This window comes from Pseudopipra pipra, chromosome 5 (genome assembly GCF_036250125.1).
Source record: "Pseudopipra pipra isolate bDixPip1 chromosome 5, bDixPip1.hap1, whole genome shotgun sequence".
Classification (NCBI taxonomy): Eukaryota; Metazoa; Chordata; class Aves; order Passeriformes; family Pipridae; genus Pseudopipra; species Pseudopipra pipra.
The window spans coordinates 18,220,229-18,244,388 of NC_087553.1; the positions used below are offsets into that span (position 1 = coordinate 18,220,229).

A 24,160-nucleotide genomic window follows, 5' to 3' on the forward strand; every position below is an offset into this window, starting at 1 on the left:
GTATGCGAGTGGTACGTCATTGGCTTCCTCTGCCCCTCGGCGGGGCCCTGCAGGTACCAAACTCGCATGAGGAGGATTCAGCCGGAACCGGGGAGACTTGCGCGGGCCCCAGTGCAGAGGCCAGCAGAGCCCGGCTGGCCCCGGCAGCTGCTCCGACCGACCTGCACCGGCTCCTCGGGGACGGGACGGGAGGAGAAGGGACAGGACTGGAGGAGACAGGGCTGGACAGGGCAGGACGTCCCGACCCTCAGGCGCCGCCGCCGCGGTCGTTACATAACGGGGGGGGGGAACGGCGCGCGCCTGGTCCCGCCCCCCCCGCCCGTGTCCTCGCGGCACCCCGCCCCGCCCCCTCCCCGCGTGACGCTAACCGGGGGGGGGGGCCAGCGCGTGCCTCCCCGCGCCCCGCCCCCCGGTAGGGGCGGCACGTGCACGCCCCTCCCCGCGCGCCTGGCGGGGGGGGAATCGCGCTCCCCCCGCGCACGCTCAGTGCCCGCCGCCCTCGGGCCGGGCCGGGCGGGGCGGGACCGGGCGGGGCAGAGGGGGGGGGTGCTCCGTTCGGCGGGGCGCAGGCGCGGCGGGGCCGGTCGCCGTGCGGGGCGGGCGGGGAGGGCGGGGCGCTTCCCTCCTCCCCCCCCTTCCGTCCCCATCCTCCTCCTCCTCCTCCCCCCGCCTCCGCGGGGGCCGGGTGACGCACGTGCGCGCGCCCCCGCGCGCTGTTGTCCGCTCGCTCCCGAGCCGCCCGCCCGTGCGCGTGCCTGCCGGCGGCGGGGGGCGCGCGCGGCGTGCGGGGCCGGCACGCGCGCTGTTGTTATTGGCGGCGCCGCCGCGGCCGCGGCGGAGGGAGCGGGGCGGGGGGAACGGGACGGGACGGGGAGGAGCGGGCGGCTCAGTCAGGGAGTTCTTTAAAGATGGCCGGAGCGGCGGCCGCCGCCGCGACCCCCGTGTACTGCGTGTGCCGCGAGCCCTACGACGTGAGCCGCTTCATGATCGAGTGCGACATCTGCAAGGACTGGTTCCACGGCAGGTACGACGCCGGGAGCAGCGCCGGGGTCGGGCGGCGCGGCGGGGCAGCGGCCGGGGCGGGCGGCCGGGCGGCCACCGGGCACAGGCGGTGGCAGTCGCCTCCCCCCCCCCCTCCCGGCGAGGGGACAATGGCTGCGCGGCGGCAGCACGGAGGGACCCGCGGGCGCCCGGCCGGTCCCGCTCCCCGCGCGGTGGGGACAGCGCCGGTGCCGGCGGGGGCGGCCGTCCCCGGGCACATGGGTCCGCGGCTGCGAGGGGGCGGACGGGCCGGGCCGGGCGGGGGGGCCGGTTACGAAAGAGCAACAGATGCGGTGCCGGGGCCACCCCGAAGTTGTGCGGGCTGTGCGGCGGCACCGCGTGTCCCCCCGCGCCCCCGGGGGGTCTCTCCCGGGACAGGGCGGTCTCCCGGCGGCGAAGTGCGGGCGCCGGGGCTGCCCCCGGCCGGGTGCGAGCTCCGGGATGCCCGTGCGTTTTGTTTGCGGGGCGGGGGGAGCGTAGGGGGAGAAGGGTCGCCCCGCGCCTCTCTCTGCTTTGACGTTTCCAGCCCGGTCCCGAGCGGCCGCCGCCGCCGCGTGTGTGTGTTTTGCGACCCGAGCGTGCGAATAATAAAAGGCCCGGCAGGAGGAGGAGGAGGAGGAGGAGGAGGAGGCGGCAGCGGTGGGGATCCACGGGCAGTTAAACAAAGGAGCAAGTTGCGGGCCCGCGGCGGCGGCGGCCGCTCGGCCGGGCCGGGGCTTGCGGGGGCCGCGCGGTGCCGCCCCCGCCGTGCGGGGAGCGCCGGGGCGAGCGCGGCGGGCCGTGATTGACAGCGCGGCGTTTAAATACCCCGAGCGGCCACAACAACAGCGCCGGCCGCCCGCGCCGCGCCCCCTGCCGGGCAGGGCCGGCAGCGCCGCCCCGGCCTGCCCCCGGCGCTGGGGGGGGAGGTCTGCTTGTTTTGTGCCTTTATTTGTGGGTTTGTTGTTTTTCTTTTTTAATTTGTTTCCTCCCCTCAATGGCAAAAGGCAAGCGCTGGCTGAAAGTAGGTTGCGTATGTAGGTGTTACTTAACAGTGATTGTTGCGCACGGGTGTTTTCACGCCACGTTTTTTTAAGGATGAAAGGCAGGCTCTCAGCGTTTCAGATGTTGACTCGTACGCCGGGGTTGATTTGTTCTTTGTACACGGGTTTTCCCCCCCGGCTCGAACCGCAGTATAATAGAAACTGTGAAAAGGGGATTTGTAAACCATAAAAACTGGCCAAAGCAGAATTGTCATACCTTGAAAACAACTCCTCGTTAATATTTTTGTCTAGATTACTGCCAGTGAAAAGATGCTGAGCATGGTCAGAACTTTGAACGTGGAGTTTAGCAGGGCTTTTTTCTCAGTCTGGCAGCAGCCACAGATGTGTTGTGCCATCAAGGTACATTCGCGGTCTTGTCTCTTCTGTGGCTCTTTGTGGCTCTTGGTGTGGCAGGGCTGGGTTTGTGTTCGTTTTCCAAAGAAAACTCTTGCCAGTGCTGTTGTTTGGAGCGAACTGCACAGCAACTCTTTCAGGTTACAGCAGCTTAATACAAGTTTGTCAAAACTCGGTCACTGCCTAGAGTAAAGGTGCAGACATCCCGTGAAGGTGTTTGTGAGGTTACAGGTTCTCTTTTTTCCAAGTGTTTTTCTGCATTTGTGTAGTTGCTCTTTCAGTCTGTCCTGGCAATTGCTGAGGTTCCATGCAGGCTGAACTTAAATCCCAGCCTTGCACATCAGTATTACTTGGGTACGGGGGAATTAGTTTTTGGAATTGTTATGAGGAGGAAAGTATTGCCTGATTCAAAGGTGGGACAGACCACTTGGTAGCTTTCCTGAATCCTGATCCGCAGAAAGTTCCACAGTGGTTCCTGTGATTGAGCTCTGTCATGTAATGTGTAGAAAAACTGTGCTAGCACTGAACAGCTTTGACAGTCTGAAACCCTAAAAGTGGAAAATAAGTGAGCCAGCAGGAACTGGCAACAGCCATGCTGCTCTGGGATTTAGTTGCACGCTCACCCAGTCCCGTGACTAAGGGACAGGTTTGTGGGAGACCCGATGCCCTCTACCAGCTGTGGTCTGCTCTGGTAGTGCCTTTCCCCTTGTTTTAAGAGTGTCTAAAGACTGTTACATAGCTTGTGAAAGAAAATATACACTCTCAAATCTTGAAGTTTTTGGTGAACTTCTCGGTTTCATGTTTTCTTGATTTGATTTTTTAAATTTTTTTTCCCCTGGCCTATGGAATGGGAGTGATGTTTCTTCTGTATTAAGAAATATATAAACCCAGATTTACTTAGGGCTGTGAAGTGCTAACATGATACCTAGCACGTATTACTGGATTATGGACTCTTTGCTGCCTTCCTGTGTATAGTCAAGAGAGTGTCTGAACAGTACAGTAGAGGCAGTACAAAGCCTGTTCTGATAGATTGGTACTTAGTCCCTTTAAATTTTATGTGAATTTTTCCCCCCATGTTTCCTTCTTGCACTCTGTCTTCAAATGACTGTGTTTTGGTTTGCTCTTACCAATACAGTAGTATTATCAAATATGCATTTTATTGCTTCTGGCAAATATTTGTGTAAAACCAAATGTTTTGTTGTGCCTGGCAATGCTGTGAACCTACATTGTGGGTTTTAGTTACTCTACCAGTGGGCCTAACATGCCTAACATCCAGCCACAGTCTTGTGTAATTACCCCTTGCTGAACAAAAGAGCAGAACGTGTGCTGTGCAGCGTTTGAGGCTTGGTGGCTGTCTTGAATAGCTTGCAAGAGTGGAGAGATTACAGAGACTTAGATGTGACAAACTGTCAAATCTCTCAGATGGGCAAATCCATTTATACTTTAGACAATTTTTGTGTTTTTCCCATCTTTTTATCTTTTTTAAATGAAAATGTCACATTAAGCTGCTTTCTGACTTGTCTAGGATATACTCCAGCTAGAATGCAGCATAAAAAGTCCTTTATTCTGCTCTAAGTGTTCAACTTTTTCTTGGATCTGTTCAGTAACTCTTGAAGCCTGTTTAATTTCTTGGCTTCATCTTCAAATGATGTGTATCATAGAATGATACTTCTCTGTCTCCCTTCATTTTTTTATGCTCTCCCTCAGTTATTAGGGTAACTACATGCTGTCATCTTTTCTCACTTGTGTTTTTTTGCTGTGATATATGTAACCTTATGCACAGAATATCTTTTTTTAAACTGATCTTGCAGTCAGCTCTGTTCTTGAAATATGTTTGTGAAGTTTGCAGAAATCCTATTGTCAGCTTTGAAATTTTTGTCCTTTTTTGTGTTCGTGATATCTGTACTTGACTAGATTTATGTGTGTCTCATAGATGTCACTTATTTCTGTAGACTAGATTTCAGACAGGTCGCAACAAACTGAAGTTTAAGCGTATAATTCAGGTGTTGTCTGTAGTGCTTCAGGAGTAAATGACTGTAGAGTTGGCTTTTTGGGGAGGTTTCCTTTGTATAGCTGCACTGGTTGTATCCTGTACTGATTGTAAAGGAGCAGGGAGAAGTCAGTCAAGTAAACTGAAAATTAAAAATGCAGGTGCCCCTATGAAGTCTTCTGAGCAGCCCTTTTCCTGGGGTTGTTTTCTTTCTCAACAAAAATACAGTAAACTTCTAAGATGTCTCAATGATGAATAGGTTAAGAAATTATCAAGTGCATGGATGTCAATTACAGTAATGGCCTCTGCCTTTTGAAATGCCTGCAACCTTTCTAATGTATTTTCTTACAGTGACAAAAAATTATTTTTTTTAAACAGAAGAAATGTTTTATTCTTCAAAGTTGGAATAGTGGGGAATGGGAAAGGAAAGCATCCTTTTTTTTTTTCCCCCCCAAAAAATTTCATAATGGTGTCAACTCTTATGTCTTCCCCCTCAAGGAAAAAAAAGACAGAAAACAGCCCATCCAGCTTTGCTCAACTCATATCTTCAGTGTTTTGTGTAAATGAAGCTTAAATTTAGAAGCCATAAATATTTTTTCTTTTATAATTTTTTGTGTTTACAGAAATAAGCATTTAATTTGAGCAAGTTAGAGGGCAATAAAGGGAACACAACACTAACCTGTGTGTAGTGTACGTATTCATGCACTTCTGTTGTAAAGCAAAGTCAAATTGATTAAATTTATATGGAATTTTTAAAAAAATTGATAGCTCTTGCTCTCAGGATTAATTTTGTATTCTGTGTAGTCTTGAAAGAATTAACTTTCCTTTTCCCTTTCCTGGAGCAGTTCATTGATGGTATTTTACCATTAGGTGTTTGATATTTTTTGCAGCTTTGTCATTATTGAAAAACATTTAATAACATCATTTGAAAAGAAAGGTGATTCATGTAACTTTTGAAGATGATTATTTAAACTGCAAATGCCTTGAGGCTTTTTTTCCTCAGATGGAGGAAAAATTCAGCACCAAAATCACGTCTGAGTGAAGTTCACATAGGACATAGTTTTTCTGATATTGTTTAGATTTGAACATGTCTTCGTTTGGTCTCTGAAGAAACATAAAACTTCTCAGCCACTCCTTAGTATGATCTCGATTTAAAGTCAAGGTTCCCTCTTACAGCTGTTGGGTTACGTGCTGCAGGTCTCTCTGAATGCACTGGTTTATACTCTGAAGGCAAGCTTTCTCCTTAAGAAAAGAAGGAAATGTACATGCTATAGTGACTATTTTTCCTGAATTGGTTCTTTGTTTTGGAGCTTTATACATGAGGTTCTGCACGATGGGCTTCGCCAACTCTTTGCTGTTGAAAGAGGCTGTCCCACTCCTGGCTGCATGCTACTATAATTCCTCTTTTGCTGGTTCAGTGCTTGCCTGATTGGTAAATCAACTCTGCTCACAAAACTGACAGAACTCATTCTCTTGCTGGGTTAGCTTTTTGTTGGGTTACTGAGCTGAACGGGCTCATCAAAGGTTAGGATGAGTCTGAGGGTGTTGCAAAACACTGATGAGGACTGTGTTGCTGGAGATGATGATAGTGGGTGGGAAAAGACAGAAGAGTTGCTCATTTTTCTTCCTCACTGCCCACTTTGGGATCAATAGCTTACCCAGTCTTGTGGAACCTTGTTTTTGTGTCTCAGTCACCATATGTGATTCTGCTTTGAGTGCAATGGACTCGGCCCAAACCCAGCTGCTCATCTAGCGGGGTCTGTAAGAGTCGAGGACTTCCAGCGCAACTGCAGGAGTGCAACCCCAGAGCATCATCTGTTTGCAGGGGCAGGTGAAGCTCCTGCATCTGTCTTAAAGGGACTTGAAGGACAAGGCATGGCGATGCTTATGGCAGGAAGTGTGAAGGCTGCAAAGCGACTATTGCAAATGCCTTCTGGTGCAAATGCCTTCTGTTTACAGAAAATTAAGGCCTTGTAGTTAGAAACTACAAGGGACCTGAACTGAATCAACAAATCCTTGTCTGGTCAGTAAAGCTTTGGACTGTCATCAGAGGCTCTTGAACTGACTTTCTGGCCTTTGTAATGTATATGCCTTAAATTCTTTGGGTGGCAATTTGGTGTATCTCAGGGAAGTGTTTGAGACCTCAAGGGAAAGCTAATGTGTTAACCTTACTTTTCCTTGTCTCAGCCTTGTTTCCTCACAAGTAAGATGGAAGCCTCAAACTTAAGTCTAACGAGCTGTGTGTCCTCTGCCAAAGAATTAAGTAACTTCAAGTGACTTGAGCTCTTCTAACAATACAAAAGCTGAAACAGTTTTGGTTAAACTGAGAAGAAACTAGTTATAATGAGGCTGCTAGACAAGCACTTGTGTTATTGGGTGTGTGCTTCCAACCCTTTTATATTCTTCATTTGAGCAAACCATATTTTTCCTTCTTGGTTCCCATCTGTGAAGTGGGAAGACTTATTAATATATATTAAAGTTAGATGTATTCTACTGTACTAAGCACTGAAGAGTTGCAAGTATTCAAATTTCTTCAATTTTGAAGCTGTATAATAACATGTGGAATTATGTGTAGAAGTTTTTTTCTTTATAGTTTTCTTGAAAAACTGGCTTTATTTGAAGTATGTATACTTTGGAAGTTAACGCTTCTTTCCTTTAGATCTGTAATTTGGTAAATTTTTTTGTTTGTTGTTCTGGAATAGAAGGCAGTAGATGTTTTAGAATATGCTTTCTGACATAGTAATTAGAACAAGAAAAACTGTATTTCCAACAAAGATCTGTAAGAGAACTGAATGGTACATAATGCAGCTTTTTTAATTAGAACTCCAACAAGATTCTAGTGAGTTATTAAATGATAGTAATTCTAATTTCTAATTAATTATTAGAAATTATTTCTAATTAATTATTGCCTTTTCCCTGTTAGTTAAAAGATACAGGTGTTCAGATTTAGTGATTGAAAATACCTTAATTTTTTATAACATTGTAGTTGACCTATATTTTTGGTACAATATTTTTTCCTTTGGCCGTTCTTGACTTTACAAACAAAGGCACTGTGAAGTATTTATGTGTAATTTAACTATGTAGTAGTGAATTTTTTATTAGCTAGTTCAGTTATGATGATTTTATACTCCAAAGTGTCATTTGTTGGTGCTTATGTAGCACTTCAGTATCTTCCTTTCCTTTTGTTATGTTTAATACATGCACGATTTGACCGAAGTGTTCAAAATGTTTTCAGAAGGCTCTATTTTGTGAATTTTGTATCTACAAACTACAGAGGTAAGCGAAGTCTGAGTGGGAGACTGCTGCTTGGTACACTTAATTTCTGTATATATTTGCTAGGTGCTACAGTGCAGAGTGTGAAATATGTTCTTTTATTTTAAGCTTATCTTGATCTGTTGATAATGCTGAGTTCTCTTAGGGTAACACAATGGCAGTAAAATGGATTAAGCCTTACAGTGGAGTATCACTCTGTTAACTGCCAGTGGGCAAAATCACATTAATTTTGTTTTCATTCTTCATTTGTGGTTTCTAGCTTTTCTTTTTGTGGACAGTTTTCATATTCATTAGTAGGTTTTTTATGCTCAGTGCAGTTTTCTATGCACTGTCTGCATCATCTTTTGAAAGATCATGTAAAACAGTGTCTCCATTCTGTTGACATAATAGTTTGCACAAGTTGAAGATGAACTAATACTCTTCATGTAAATATTTGTAATTTCCCTACATCATTGTAAAATAGAATACCATTGTCTCAAAACCACTCTGAGTAATCAGTAAAGACTTCTGTAGGTACAATGTGCATGCTTAAAACCGTAAACATGCTGAAATTTTACCTTTTGTCTCATTGCTCAAGTACGAAAATTCAATTAACAACATTGCTATTGCTGTATTGTCAATGTAGGAGATATTTTAGTGAAATATATAGCTTTTAAAATAGTTAAGCTATTTTTCACTTGTCAGTCCTTTCTAATGTGTTGTAACATTAGCTCGTGAATACACAGAACTAACAGTCTATGGAGTATGAATAGTCTTGAGATGTCTGCTGTATGGTGGTAATGTGGATTTATGTGGCTGGTTACATCTCCTCAGGTCAATTCTGCTTTTGAATGGAATTAATATTTAATACTGGTTTCTCCATTACTTCAGCATTAACTAAAGTAGACTTCAAAACTGGTTTCTTTTTGAAAATATTGAGTTCATTGTTGCTCAGGCAGGCATAAATGCTGATGTTTGCCACAAAAGCAAGAAAGCTTTTTTTACAAAACCCTCCCACATCATTCTGTCTTAAAAGCCAACTGGAGTGAGAATGACTGTTGTAGATTTTTAATATATTGTGGTATGAAATCTATTTATTTTCATCTGAAACTGTCAGCTGACACTGCATCTAGCCTGGGAAATTAATTTAATAAATTTAATTGTGTTTATTCTGTTTACATTAATGCTTTATTCACTTAAAGGCTCTTAAATCAGTATTCATGGAAGTGAGTGCAAGGAAAGGTGACTCTCTGAGAAATGGAATCTTTGATATTGAAGGCATGGGATTGATCTGATCTGTCATTCTTGCAACTTATCAGGCAGTATTTTCTGAAGAGACTGACATTTTTCTTTTGGGATATTGACGTTTGACTGCCAATAAACAAAGGCCAGATCAGATAAATGGAGGGCAACCAAAGAAAGTGCTGTGTCTTATTACCCAATAGTACTTGTAAAACTTCTAGTTGGCTTGCCCAAGGTACAGATTTTTAGTTTTGTTTCAATAACAAAAATATTTGGATCTTTTCACTAAAGGATTACATCATGTGCTTGACTGAAAAAACTCGGTGTCAAGAACAAGCAGAAGAGAAATGAGGTATTGCGAGTTAACGTAGGGCTTTCGGAGGTGTTGGTGGGAGCATCTGTGAGCTGTGGAGTGCTGTATGGAGCAGTCTAGGAACAGTATCAACAGCAAGGTAGCTGTGCTCGTGTGACACTGTGCTCAGGCAAATGTTGCCAATCTGTCTCTCAGGATGGTGTTATCCCTTTTTATTTCATGAAGGTGTGCTGTGTTGACATGTCACAGCCTCAAGCCCAAACACTCTGTCCTAGGTGTTTCTCTGTGCTTTATTGCTTATGTAAGAGGGGACCGAAAGAGTGTTAGGAAAAAGGTGTACACATGTAGTCTCCTAAATCTCAAGTTAAGTTCTGACTACAGTATTTGTCTGCCTGGAGTACAGATCAGTGTGAGGCAAAGGTGAACAGCAACTTTCTGCCCCTGATGCTGTGCTCTCCTGTGTGAGCAGCGAGGGCATCTGGGGGCATCCCTTCGCATCTCTTAACACGGTGGTAAAATGTGCTGCTCTGATGGAATGAATATCACAGAAGGAGTTTAGAGTGCTGTTCTTATTCTTGCTAAGAAGGAACGGGACAGCTGTAGTATTGAGTGATTGGACTAACGTCCTCGCTGAAAAGTGCTTATTTAACATTTAACTGAGTGAAAGCAGATGCCTTGGCTGTACTTACACTTCCAGCATGGTCAGCTGGCTTGTGCTTGAGGCATCATGAAGCTGGAGGATTTAGGTATTAACTAGAGTTAGAAGTGTCATTTGAGTAAATCAAAATTTTCTGAAGTGAAGGTGTATATCTTAAGTGCTTCTACAAATTCTGACATTTATATTTTACTAGTAAGGGCAAATTCCAATTTCCCTTTGTTTTTTCAAATTGGTGTCTTAGCTACCATCACCAATAAGAATGCATTCATCTTCCTGGCCCTTATTTGACTGTGAAAATAATTCTATTTTCTAATGAAAAAACACAAACCCTCCACTTTGTAGGATAATAAACCTTTTTACTCCTAGTTAGTTCTGGTACTGGATACTCAATAGATTTATTGCTATAAGAGAGATCCAAGTCTTGTATATTGGTGAAAGGAGGATATCACTGGTGGCAGTGTTTAACGTGTTAATGCCAGGTGTCATTACTTACTTCTGACGAAGATGCCTTGCATACAAGTGGTCTTTTCCCAAAGGTTATTCCTAACATTAAGGAATAGATACAAGATTTGTCTACAGTCCTGTTTGTTTATTGCACATTAGTGCTCTTGAGCCTTTTTTCTTTCTCCCCAGCACGTCAATGTCCATGCAGGTCTCTAATTGGCTGAATCTCTCGGTCTTTCATAGGGTTGCACTGTATCTAATGCTCATTTTTCTTTGATGCTACACATAGTCTTAAACAGTGATGTTATGTGTGGAGGAGAACAAGGAAATGAAACAAAGTCATGAAAAAATGGTAAAACATGGGCAAATAAAGCTTCAGCCTTTAAATATGGTCAGATGATCAGTGAAATGATTCTGAGCAGACATCTTGTTTGGACTAAGCTTACATGAAGCAGGCACTGGTACATTTACATCATGTGATTAAGAGTGAATTGCAATGCATTCCTTACTGCTTTTGGTACATGTGTGCTGAGAATGGAAGTGAACAAATCCTGTAGTATGTGAGGTCAGTTTTCAATGCAAACTACATGGACAATTCCCAGAGAGTTGCTTGTGGACCATATAGCAGACTGAAGCAGTAAAGTCTCTGTCTGCAGTTTTCCACACCATTCCAGGGCAACACTAATAAACTATAACATGCTTTTCATAACACATTAGTAAATGCTTTGAATAGTCTGTTTTTCTGTGGAGCTTGCTTTTTTCTTTTTTTTTTTTTTTTTGGGAGGTGTGCGTGTGGGGTTTTTTTGTTGGTTTGGTTAGGTTTTTTGTTGTTGTTTTTTTTTTTTTCTTTTGGTACAGCTAATGGAGAATTTGGAGATAGAAGTAGCAGATAAATGTGTTTTATATAAATGTGTTTGTTAACACAATGTGGTAAAATTCTATTTCTTATAATGCCAACCTGAGGAAGCTGGACAGGCATCTTTCTAGTGTGAATGTAGGCATTGTTCTGAGCCTCTGAGAAATTCATCAGCTTTCTATGAAGTTTGTGCACCATGATACTTTGGAACGGGGTTTTTGTTAGGAAATGTGCTTTGTCCCTTAATATGCTTGCCATGTGTTTAGAAGAAAAACTGTAAATCTCTAGATGATCATTGTTGGAAACTTACTGAATATATGCCAAGAGGATGGGAGTAAGTAGATACTTCCTTTTCAAAATTCCATACCAGACACAAAGTAACTGAATGGGACTTCTGGTTTTCAGGTGTCTGAAAAATTGGAACATCTGTTCACATGGGGTATCTACAAAGGGAATAAGCAGCCTAGTGAAGAAGAGATAGTCCTCTAGGTGAAAAGCTGGATGGAAAGGTGTCAGAAAGCTGAAGACAATGCAGAAGAAAACTGTTACCAGAACAAAGAATACTTGGGGGATATTAAAACTTCTCACTCTTGCAGTAGAAGTTAATTTTGAACATTAATTTGTGACTGAAAAAAAGCCTCTGTGCTAAAATGTCCATTACAGTGGCCAATCACTCTGAAGTGATGTGTGGAAGATCCAGGTTCTAATGCAGCCAGTAGGCTTGGTGATGCTTGCTGATACAAATGCATGGCTGAGTTATTGATTAGGTGGAAACTGCTTTATGCAGAAAATAAGAAGCAATGATTAAAATTAATTTAAATTTAAAATGTAACTTTCAGTAACTTTCTCTGAATGGAATGTAATGTGAATCAGCTGCATCAAGTCCAATTTTAATTATTGCATTTTCTGAAGATAGATGTGCAGTTTGATGTTGTCTTATGTAACTCTACAGCTTGCATTGCTAAAAGAAAAAAAAAGTCCTTTTAAAGAAAGATGACTCTGAGTGTATTTGAATTAATGTACTACAAATTATATTGTAAGGTTGGGGAATTCTCACTCTTCAAATAGCTTGATTATTTTTTTCTTAATAGTTTTAGTTTTAGTTTCATAGCCAGTGCTATGTAATTTAAACAAATGGATAAATAAACTTTTCTTCTGTAATTGAACTGTAAGAAAATGGCTTAATGGTTCACATTCAGTGAATTGTCAGACTCATTAAAGGCTCTTTAAAGATCATTGACCTCTAAATCTTTATCTAGAAAACACTTGTGGTAAAGGATTTTTCTCCTGTCAAGTATTTACTACTTTTTGCTAATTATTAAAGAAAAATCTTTTTGACACTTTCAGATTACATTAGTGGAGGTTGTAACAAAAAAGCAAAACATTACTATTACTTTCAAGCTAGAAAAGCAACAGCTTCCAAAAAGCCTGGCAGGTATGAGGCAGGTTTTAGGCAAATTTAAAGTCCTCTCTGGTTCTTGAAATATTTAGAGAAATGGACAGTTCTGCCTTTTTTAAAAGGAAAACAGGTGCATTCACAGTCACAGCATAGACTAATATGTTCCTGTAAGAAGCACTATTAAATCAGAAGACTAAGAAAAAGTATCAGTATGTCTTAAGACCTGGAAAAGATTGTGCTGTAATTCATGTTTACTGTATGTATATGTTCAGTAATGTCAAGAGCAGGGACCAGAACTCAAGATAATCTTGTCAAAGTCTGAGTGCCTTAACCAAACACTTGTGTTGGGTCGTGTTACATTCTGTTCTGGGCATATAATTCTTGGATACTTTTCTGCAGAGTAAGAGGTCATAAGTGGGGGAGATAAAGAGTATCTTTATACGAAAAGTAACATGGAGGTGAACATTCCCGTGAGATGTGTGGGCTTGAACTCCTACACCCTAAATAAGCGCTGCTGCCATCTTGCTTGGAAAAACAAAAGCTTTTCCCTTCATAACTACTTTTTAGTGCCCGGTAGTTTGAAAGTATGGCAGCTGTGCTTGCCTTGTGGCTTAGATGCCAGGGAATGTGGCACATGCTGGCTGAGTTAGAGGTTTTCTCTCAAAGAATTAATTTTGTGTTTTTCATAATAAGTGAACCTTAATGTCTCCTGTGATTTTTTCAGGAGACTTTTTGCACTAGGTCCTCTGCTTCATGCTTCGTGCTTTCCTTGTACGTTTTTTTGAGCATCCTTGTTTGAATTATGAGAGTTTTCTCCATTATGAAGAAGAAGGTATTGTAAGAGCTGTATGTACATACACTATACATACACTGATATATGGATAAAACCTTTTTTTTTCCTCTCCCCATATAAAAGCTGTGGAGCTGAGGAGCACAGACTGAATTAAAGATTACTTTTGAAAGTGTTTATATGTAAAGTCTGGAATATAAGATGTAGATTTGTGGTTTTGCAAATATTATAGATGATTCTAAATAGCTTATGATAGAACAAAAATAGTTTTGGTAACCTGGATCTGAACTTTTAAGAATTTGAGATTAAAATCAGCATGTCAGATTATATCCAGAAAAAAAATAATGGATGCAGATAAAATTCATTCTTAGTTCTGTTGTAACTCAACCTCAAAATTCTATTTACTTTTGTTCTGCACTATTTGAAGTTTCCACATGGTCTGAAAATTACTGTGCTCCATTAATTCCATCTGAAGAGGATTGAACAGTTAGATTTCTGTAGATAGAATAATGTGTAAAAGTAACTTCTTGAGATGTTATGGACTGCATGGATGCAGTTTTGACTGGTATGCCCCTCTGGACCTCTATAAGCAGCTGAGAATCCAATAAAGATCTCTAAATTATAGGCATTATCTAGTTGGTTGAAGGAGCTTATTCTGCTTACAGCTCTGCCAGCCAGCCAATGTAACATCTGATATTTAGACTCATTATCTGTGTATCTGAAACAGTTTGCTTGTATCATAGCTTAAATAGAAGTTAATGTAATCAGATACTCCATCTGCTTTTGAAACGAGCATGGTGAGCTAGAGATGATGAGCCAGTTTGCTCTCAGATTTCTTCAGAAATGAAGCATCTGTCTCTACTTGCTATTGACTGCAAGTCTATTTGCCTTATAAAAGTAAGGTATTTCAAAGCTTTAGGAGCCATCATGTATTATTTTGTGTTGTGGTTAGAAGATGAAGAAATTATTCAGCTTACTAAAAAGCTTACTAAAAAGTTCTTAGCAATGTCTGAAAAATATTGTAGGCTGGAGGAGGAATTACTCATTTGAGAAGCAGAGGAGTTTGAAAATTTCTTTGATTTTTATTTTTCTTAAAGGAGAACTACTTAATGAGTTGAATTTTGAAGGCAATAAAAGATTTATTTCAGGTACAGCTGCAGACACTCTGAATGCTACTGTGGCTTTTAAGGCTACTTAGGAGAAGGCTCCAGGAGGTCTTTAAAACCAATCAGGATAAGAAATTTTTAACCCAGCTAGGTGGTAAACTGTATTTGGTGTAAGGAACCAATTAAAAGGTGTGTAAAGGAGGCTGAAGCCAAGTTTACTGTAGCTGCAGTCTGTAAAAGTAGTAAACCAGACACACAGTAACCCAGAATAAGGCATTTGCAGCAATGTGGTTTTAAGGTTGTGCTAATACTGGTTGCTGGTGCTAGAATGTGGGAGACAGAAAATGGTATTGTCTAGTATCGATAGGAGAAAATCATATTTTCAAATTATTCCTGACATCATTTTCCAATTAAAGGAGCACAGTTTAAAAACAATAATTAGTGTCCTAATCAATGCCCTCAGGTTAGGAAGTCATTTTGGTTTGTTGGTTGTTGTTCACCTCCAAACCTTTTTTTATCACTTGAGATACTTCAGAACAAGACAGATCGGATGGTGTCTACTGGCAGTGTTACTCAGGATGTCGTAAGCTTTGCAGACTGTGCATTGCATAAAATAACACAGTACTGATAGTACTTGTCAGGCTTCATGATCTTTTTAAACAGCTCATCTTTATTAAACAACCTGATCTTTCTAAACAGCTCATCTTCATTAGGCAACCAGAATAACCAGCTAATACTCTCTGTAGGAGGCTGCAGTCCGTGCACTTTGTTGATGAGGAACATTCAACACTTGTAGCTATTGAGACGGAAATGGAACCGCTGAAGACATACCAAAACATTCCCAGATGAATTTAAAAATGCTTACAGTGCAGATTGCCTAAAAAGAGGTGGTTGAACTAAAACTAGTGTTAGAGATGTTTGTTACATAAATTTATTTTTTTTTTTGTGAGACTTGGGTGTAGATAATTCTGGAATTTAGAAACTGCTGTGAGTGAGTATGCAAGTCAGTGAGTGTTAAAGAACCATTAGTGAGTTTTTTTTCTGATCAGCCTCTAAAAAATAAACCCCAAACATTAAACCTTGTTGTTTCCCTGATAGTGATATTTCTTTAAATAAGAGCATATAGATATCTTCCTGCTTCAAAATGCTCATCACGTTTCTCTTAAACTAGAAGGTGAGAATCTAGCTGAAAGTTTGTCCTTCTAATCTTGCCCTGCTTTATGAAAACCCATGTTTAGAAATGTATCTTCCAAACTGTTAGGATTACTCATTTTATAGTTACTGTGGTACTTTAGTGAGATATTGGAAAGAGTGTTTTGTAAGCAAATAACATACCGGTCATGACATAAGGTCAGACATCTGCCTGGTACTTGCATCAGCTGCTCCTGTAACTGGAGCTACAGATAACTGGTCTCAAGGAGCTGATTAGGCACTTCATCAGAGAAGGACTGGGTGCCTAAAGGCATTCAGACTAAGACCATCTTAAATGTTGTGCTAAGAAAACCTTGGCTCATATATAACATCTAGTGCCAATGCATGCATCTCTTGGACTTAGTAATGTCTCCCATGATGTTGTGCGGGGTATATGATTAAAGTCTAGGAAGTTTTCCACATTGCAGGGATGTTCCCTGCAATCTAATTGGTAAACTATTGGCAATTTATCTATTAGGTCGGAGTAGTTCTAGGTATTACTGAATAATGAAGTCCAATGGTAGGCCTGACCAGGTATAGTGACTTGCATGGCCAAAAGGAGCAATCCTACTTCTCATATCCCTCTCTCTAGATTGCATAGCTCCATTCCCTCTCATGAATTGGCTCTGGCAGTTGCCCAGCTGTGCTGTAAGCTAACTCGATAAACAGACAAAAGACTGGTGAGGTTACTTTCTGTCAGAGAAACGAGTGAAAACAGGTTGCCTTGTAACCTGGCAAGTACCAAGGCCATTGCAGGGAAGGGGAATAGGAGTGCTTGCTTGGAAGGGAATGAGTAACCTGCCTCTTCCAGTGGGTGCAAGCTGTTAGATTAATGCAAGCTATATCGTGTAATGGCTTCCTAGGATTTGTTTGTCATTTTGGATTGACCCTCAGTTTCTCTTCACAGGATGTTTCTGTGTTTAATTCTGTTAATTTCTCTTTTCTTTCCTTCCCTTCCAGTGTCCTCTCTCTTAGAAACAAGTAACTAATATGTCTGTTCTGTGTATAAAAGGCCCTTGCTCTACTTAATAGGAAACTGCACTGGCACTGAAATTTCTGTTGATTGTGGTCAAAAAACTTGGGATGCCAGTAGATCTTAACCATATCATGTGCAATGTTTCATTAGGATGGCTAATGGGAATTAACAGGAGTCTATGGGCAAGTTGGAGCTGATGAAGCTCAGGACAAAAAACTAAGAATGTAAAAGTTAGGTGGGCAAATGTGTCTGGACTATATATCATTGAATCATGGAATCATTAAGATCAGAAAAGACCTCATAAGATCATTGAGTCTAACCATTGAATTAACACTGCCATGTTCACCACTAATCCATGTCCCCAAGTGCCACATCCACACATTTTTTGAACACTTCCAGAGATGCTGATTCCATAATTTGTATATTATATATATATATAAAAGGCCATATAATATATAGCCTTAATTTGCTGTATTGAAGTTTCATAGTTGCTTTATTCCTGAATGACCGAAAATTTAATTAATTTGTATACTGACTTCCCTTTTTTATTTTCTCATTATCTCTGTAGAGCTTAGCTTATTTCTTCCTGTTTTTCTCCTGAGCAGGTAATGGTAGCAATTTGGGGTAGTAGTTTGTTCTTGGGTAGAATACAACCACACACAAGCACTCAGTTTAAGATGTCTCTCAGCTATGGCAGCTGTTTTAAATGGTTGAAGATTTTGTGGTTTGGTGGTGGGGCGTGGTTTTTTTGTTTGGTTTTTTTTTTGTTGTTGTTTTGTATTTTTCTTTTCATAGAATCGAGACAAAGTGTCAGTTCTGCCTTTAAAACCTCTGGGTTTGAAGGTATTATTTTAAAGTACTTATTTTTTGCTTGTTGTAAGTTTTGGATTTTTTTTTTCTTATTTGTAAGCACAATTGTAAGAGAATAATCCTGGCTGAAAATTGAAATAAGGCAAATTACCTAAATAAGATGCAGTTATGTATCAGGGGATTTTACTAGGTAGTGGTATATCTCAGGGGAAGAGGTAAACTTCTGTTGACTTGGAGTCTTGAGGAGGAGATGAAAATACATAATTGAAAAACTTCCTTAAACACCTCGAAAACCTTTATCATTAGTATATATGGGGGCGATTATTTTTGTCTTTTTTTTTTTCTCTCTTGCAGTGCTTTCTCTCTCTGAAACAAATACTAATATGTGTATTCCTTTGTGTATATTGGGCCCATACTGTTGTAGACTGTGCATTATAACCCGGACTGAAATTCATGTTGGCTGCGGTCAGATAAATTGGGACTCCAGTGTTCCTAGAATTAATTGAAATCCAATATTAATCCTCTTTCCTGCATCAGTTATGGGAAAGACAGGATAGCTCTCATTTATTCCAACAGGCTTCAAGCAATTGCAACTCCACTAAGATACAGTGCCTGAAGTCAGATTGGACTATTGTTCCTCCTTCTCTTTGGTGTGTCAGTCTGGCCACACTGGGAAAATGAATGGAGAAGGATGAATCTGAACTGCTGTAGAGAATGTTTCTAATTCCTGAGCACTGCATTTTGCTTCGTATACAAAGGATTACACAGAGTGTTGGTTTTAAAAAAGAATTTCTTCAGGACAGATCAATGGATATTTTTTTCTTTCTTTCCTACAAATCTTATGTCTTGATTCTCTTGCTGGTATCATCCTGGTTTCTGTCATTGGTTTCACACTGAAATAGGGCCTTCAGCTGTCACAGCTGCTTTTAAAATGCTTTTTTCTCTGCTCTCACTGACAAGCTGTTTAGTTTCGAGATCTGCTGTAGTTTTCTTAAATATTATTTTTCTGATTGTCTTGAGGCAGCTTGTTTTACCCAAATCTACACTAAAATGTCTAGGCACCTTCAGACCTTCATTTCTCTAAAATAATGATTTTAAAAGGACAAGGACAAAAATTAATTGTAAATACTCTTTTAAAGTAGCTTGTTGCAATCAGTAATCCCATTTGGCATAGGAAGGACAGAGAAATTTGGTATGTGCTTACCAGATGATACAAAGCAGAAGGAATACATCAGAAGTACTTCTGTAATGTTAAGTTGGTTCTGTCAGAAATAGTGATTATGAAAAGTACTTCTCATAAAACTGCTGCACATTAATACATGATGGTTGAGGCCATTATGAATTAACCTGGACTGTGTGTCTCTTTCTAACAGTCTTACATTGTAGCAAAAATGTTGTTTAACCTCAGTGTGTACTTTTGCATGTAATGCTGTTTGGATTTTCTGAGCATGTAGTTCTTGGTCTTCAGTTGAACAGTCATTTTGCTTTATTTTGCTTAAATTCTTAATAGTTGCATGAAATTGTTGTATAGAAAATCAGCTTTGCACACAATCTTTTTATAGATGATTAGAAGTAAGAATATGTTGATTATACCAGATATTCAGTTATCAAAGTATTTTGTAAAAGTTATGACCCTTTCTTTCTTACCTTCATTCTAGCAATTTCAATAAATTGAACTCATTGTACTTAAAATCCAGATCTCGGATAAAAAGCATGTGTTAAGTTTCGAAAACATACCAGTTTGTTTTCAGACTGGACTGGAATTGTGGAACGAAAGAACCAGTTTACAAATAATGCACCGCACTGTTGTTTCCCTGAGATTTTGGGTAGCATCATGATTGTGTTGAATATGCAGCTACATCGTAGATGTAGGTAGAAGGTTTTATTGTATTGGTAGCTGAATATATTTTATTATGTAACTTGATAGCTTTGTTCCATTGACCGTAATTTTGCTTTTGGGTGTCTAGTTTTCAGAGTCTGTTCTGTGGAGTTGAGTTTTCTTTGACAAGATTTTATTTATCTTAATCTCTATGCTTTGAGGGAGTGAAAAGCACTGTTACTTGAGAAAGAAATGATGTATACTAATTTTCTTTCTCAATGGAAAATTGTGCCTGAGTATTGCCATTAAAACTGTCTTCTGAAAGGACAGCATTAGCATAACTATCACACAAAATTTAATTTCAAAAGGTGCAGGAAGTTCGAGTCTTTGGAAGGCCCTTCGGAATTCAAAATAGGTCATATACCTTTCTGCATGTGTGTGTTACTGCAATACCTCATTTCTGAGAAATATTACATAATTTAAAAGCAATAGGTTTCCATTACATTAGGAAAGTCTAAACCTATGTAATGAACATTAGCATTTTTAATGTGCAATTTGATGGTTAATCGGAAGTAGACTGTGATCTCTTAGGACTTTGGAAGTATCAGAACAGATGTCTCTGTGCAATCAAAGGTCAGAGTTTTATGTATATTGTGGCACACAGCATTGTTATTCTTGGGATTCTTATCTGTGTTGTAGGATGATGCATTATTTAATAAGTTAGTATATTTTCAGGTGTTTTGAGAGTTGACCTTACATGTAATTTTTCTGTCCTTAAGAACTTGGTTGGTGGAATGTGTGTCAGTGAATATGTACTAAAACTAGGTGTGCTGTTGGGCCAACATGCATATATTTTATGCAAATCTTAAAAAATGTATTATTAATTTTTTTTCCTGGAGAAAATTAGTAACTTTGGGAGAGGGGAATATTTGCTACATATAACTGTTATTCTGTTTTTCTATTTTTTAAATTGTTTTTTAAAGTGTATTTATGCATGTTCATTACATGGTGTTTTGTTTTGGAAAGTGAATATGGCAAAGTCAAAAGGTCAAATATTTTTATGTTGTGTATTTTTTTCTGATTTATTTTAAGGCAGTATGGTTCTGTACCTAGTGCATAGAAGTTTGGCATTTCTCTAAAATTGTTTAATTGCCAAAGTAAATCCTTGTAAGCCTGCCGTGATTCCAAAACTGTTGCCATGCTTATCATGGCAAGGTGAAGAGATAGCTGGTGTTTCCTTTCACTTTCTCATGTTGCTTTGTGGTTTCTTTTGGTCAGTTTTGTTCCTTTGGTGTACCTGCATTCATTTTGAAGAGGGGGCTTGGAGGGGAAATCTAGCTAGTTTGAGGTTCAGGTTTTTAAAGCTCACTACATTTATTTTAAGTTTTAAACTGTTCTTCAAATAAACTTCAATTTTTAGCTACTTTGATGCTATGGGATGATATGGAGCCTGTCAACAGTATTGTCACACTATGACTTTGCCTTTCTATTCCTAATGAAGTATTTTAATATTGTGCCAAATGAGTGGCAGATGTGGCTTTTTGGTTGTGGCAGAGACATCTTTAGAACTTCCATTGTTTAAACCTGTAAATATTGCATACTTGGCATCCTTTTCCCACTTGGAAGGCAGAGGCTTGAAGTAAATGACCAACCAGAGTTCCTTAAAATTTGCCAAACTGGCGTCCTATTCCATGCTTATCTTTGCGTTCTTGGGATGGAATAGGAGAAGCTGTTCTTTGCATAACTTGCAAGCTTGCTAAACAATTTTGGCAATAAATGCAATAGTATTTTGGGTTTTGTTATGCTCAAACAGATTAGGACTGAATGTAGCAACTGCAGACCTTGTTACAGGTAAAATGGAAATTTGTTATAATGCTTGCCTACTACTTACAGTGGTATTTGCTCGGTATACTTTACTGCTTGATGATTTGAAATTTGATAATAAGGCCTGATACTAAAAAGCTATATTGTCAGCATAAGATTGCTAAACAGTTGTCTCCTTCCTATGGTTTAGCAATCATTTTTAGAAAGACAAAACAGTGTAGAAATGAAATAACAGAATATTTTCTTTCATATATAATGTCTCTAAAATAATATTAAGCTATATATTTGCTAAATGACTGCATATAACTGTAACATATACCTTTTTATTTATAGGAATCTTATTGTTAAGGTTTCTAAAGCCTGTCTGAAAAAGTGAGTTGAGTGGCAGTTAGTTTCTTTTCCTTAGGATCAGTTTATTGAACTGACTTGTCTTGTGGCTCCCTGGTACTGGTGAGAGAAACTATGGAAGCCCATGGTCAGACAGTTGGAGGAAGGAAGGTGGGACCTTTTTTCAGCATCCACAGCTCCGCTCAGTTTAATGTTATGAGAAGCTGTACCCTGTGGTAGTGACTTCAGTTTTTGGACAATTAAGGCTGTCCTGTTACTAATGAATCTTTGCTACTTCTAGAAGTGACTTGTTCCTTTCCTCATTGCTGTTAAGATACAGTAGAGATTCAGTATCTATATATCTTCTTGGCTGTTCTGTGGATTACTGGAAATTGAAAAACAATTTTGGGAATCTGCTCTGTCAGATGATAGGAAACATGCCATGCCCCTAAGTAATTGTCTATAGCCCCGCATTCCTGGTAAGAGGGAACATGCTCTGATACCTCTAGTATTTTTCCACTGTTCCAGGATTTTTGTTGATTTCTTTTTTTTCCTGTTGGGTGTCAAGACCTGTGCTTTTTTTCTCCTTTTACAGATAAAGCCTGCAGTGCTCGCTGAGGCATAGCAAGGAGAGGTTGTGGGTGCTGATGCAAGGGTGGACATGAAGAGGATGTGCCGAGTTTTTGTTCAGAAACAGGATAGCACAGAAAGAAAAAGATTATCCGTAGTGTTTATTCAGGGAGAAGATAAGGGGATCTTGGAAAATGTAATGTTAAGTAATTTTATAGCTTGGAAAAGGTGCAAGGTTCTGCGCCTAATCAAATGTTCTAGCGAGAGCCACTAATGTGCATTTTTGCTGCACAATGACAGCAAAAAAAGTCAGACTGTTGAGATCAGACTGTGGAAAACCAAGAGGTCTTGGGGCTTGAACTTAGTGTGTCCCAGTAAGAAATAAGAGACTTAAAAAAACCACTTTGGCTGAATTTTGAGCTGTAAATCAATGCCTAGTTGTAAACCAATATCTATCCAACAATCTGTTAAAGAAGTGGGCAAACATGCCTGTGATGGCCTGTCCTGTGAAGCTTATAGATGCAAAGCATCATGCTGGTGTGCAGAGAAGTAGAAGCTGTTGTGGGAGACTTCTTAAAATGTACAAGTGCATCCAGAAAGATGAGCCTGTTAGATTGGTTTGTACATGCTACTCAAAGAGGTGAAAAAGGACCTTACAGAATTGAAGCAATAGGGGAAAGGAACAGAAGATGGAATCCAAGAGGATTGTGCCCCATGTACAACCCAACATCTCGACAAATTAACTCTTTGCTGTTGATGCTGATTCATCCTTTTTCTCAGTCCTTTTATTAGATCGTTGAGAATTGCTTACATCTCTCGGTTTTCAAGATTTATATTTTCAGTATGCCTTGTGTACAGGGAATCTTGGAAATTTCCTAATTGGAATATCTTGCCAATTAAACTGAGAAAATGGGCATTCGGACCACTCATTTTTTTACTTTTGTAGTGCTATTTGTGTAATCATTCCCTTTTATACTTGGAGTTTTATGTGAGGGTAGAGTGCATATGGTACTTATCTTAAGAAGACAATGATGATAATTATAATAATTTAATAAGAAAATAATTAGTTTTTCAAGTAGTCATATCTCTTAAAGGACACTGAAAATAAGACCTTGAATCAAGTGCTTTGAATTTTTTTCTTAAACCAGGATTCTTTGTCTTACCAACAGAGGCAGTTAAGCAATCTCTAAAATGTTGTGGTCGTACTTGATAACATCAGAAGTAGGCAAGAGAAAAGCCAGACTGGATTGAAAGCAAGCAGGTATTAGATTTGGAAGGTGCAGCAGCCTGTGTGGTGACTGACATGGATCCAGTACTTGTTTGTGTTGTGCTGCTGTAGGAGAAATGTGCCAGGTGCCTTGGGTGGCTCACAGTGTACAACCATGCAGTTTTATCTTCAGGTATAATACTTCCTTTAAATGTTTTGGACTTTTGCAAATTCTTTGTACAAGACATTTTAGCATAATTGTGAAATAGTTGTTGAATCCGTAATGCTGAATTATCTGTACTCATCTCTTAAATTCTAAATTAATAACAATACTGCAGTAGAGACCAGCTTTTGCAGGATTTTTTTCCGCCTGTGAAAGAAGCCTTATTTGCCCTTTACAGAAAAGCATAGGTCCATTGGTACCTCTCAGAGATGTTAGATCATCCTCTTCTGGTTGTTTTTGATTTACACTTGCTGCTTTTACATTGCTACGAATATAATAATCAAATGGAAAGTTCAGACTACATAAAAAATATTCACCTTCCAGTGAGATTTAAGTGTGGAGAATGGGTTCCTCCAACTTCTAGTAGCAAGAGATTCCTTCAGTTGCCAGGTACGGGCATGTTCTTGTGTGTGATAAAACTTAGTAAGTTCCCTGATTCTTCTGGTACCTCTTGCTGGCTCTGCCTTGATAGTAGACACCTTGGGGAAGTTATGAGTGTCTGACCACTCAGACTGATGTCATGGAATCTATTTTAAACTAAATTTTTCTACCTTGCTACTCCTTACAGAACATTTCAACTAATATTGGGCCTGTTTAGCCCTTCCACCTTCATGAACAGAATTAGGGATGTATTTTTGCATAGTCTCATACAGTTGGTTTTTTAATTAGTATTATTGCATTCTATTTTGTAATACTATAAATATTTCACTGTTCCTGAGGATTAGTCTACCACTTCCCTGCAGGAG

General features: G+C 40.4%; 1 protein-coding gene across 2 annotated transcripts in view; it reads left to right on the forward strand.

Moving 5' to 3' along the window:
* The first annotated feature begins 859 nt into the window (after positions 1–859).
* Positions 860–24,160, forward strand: part of KDM7A (lysine demethylase 7A) — a 66,031-nt gene continuing 42,730 nt past the window's right edge. For both annotated transcript variants that reach the window (XM_064654737.1, XM_064654738.1), the window contains exon 1: positions 860–1,024. In XM_064654737.1, the coding sequence (XP_064510807.1) occupies positions 909–1,024 (116 nt within the window). In that variant the 5' untranslated portion in view covers positions 860–908. The remainder of the gene's footprint in view (positions 1,025–24,160) is intronic.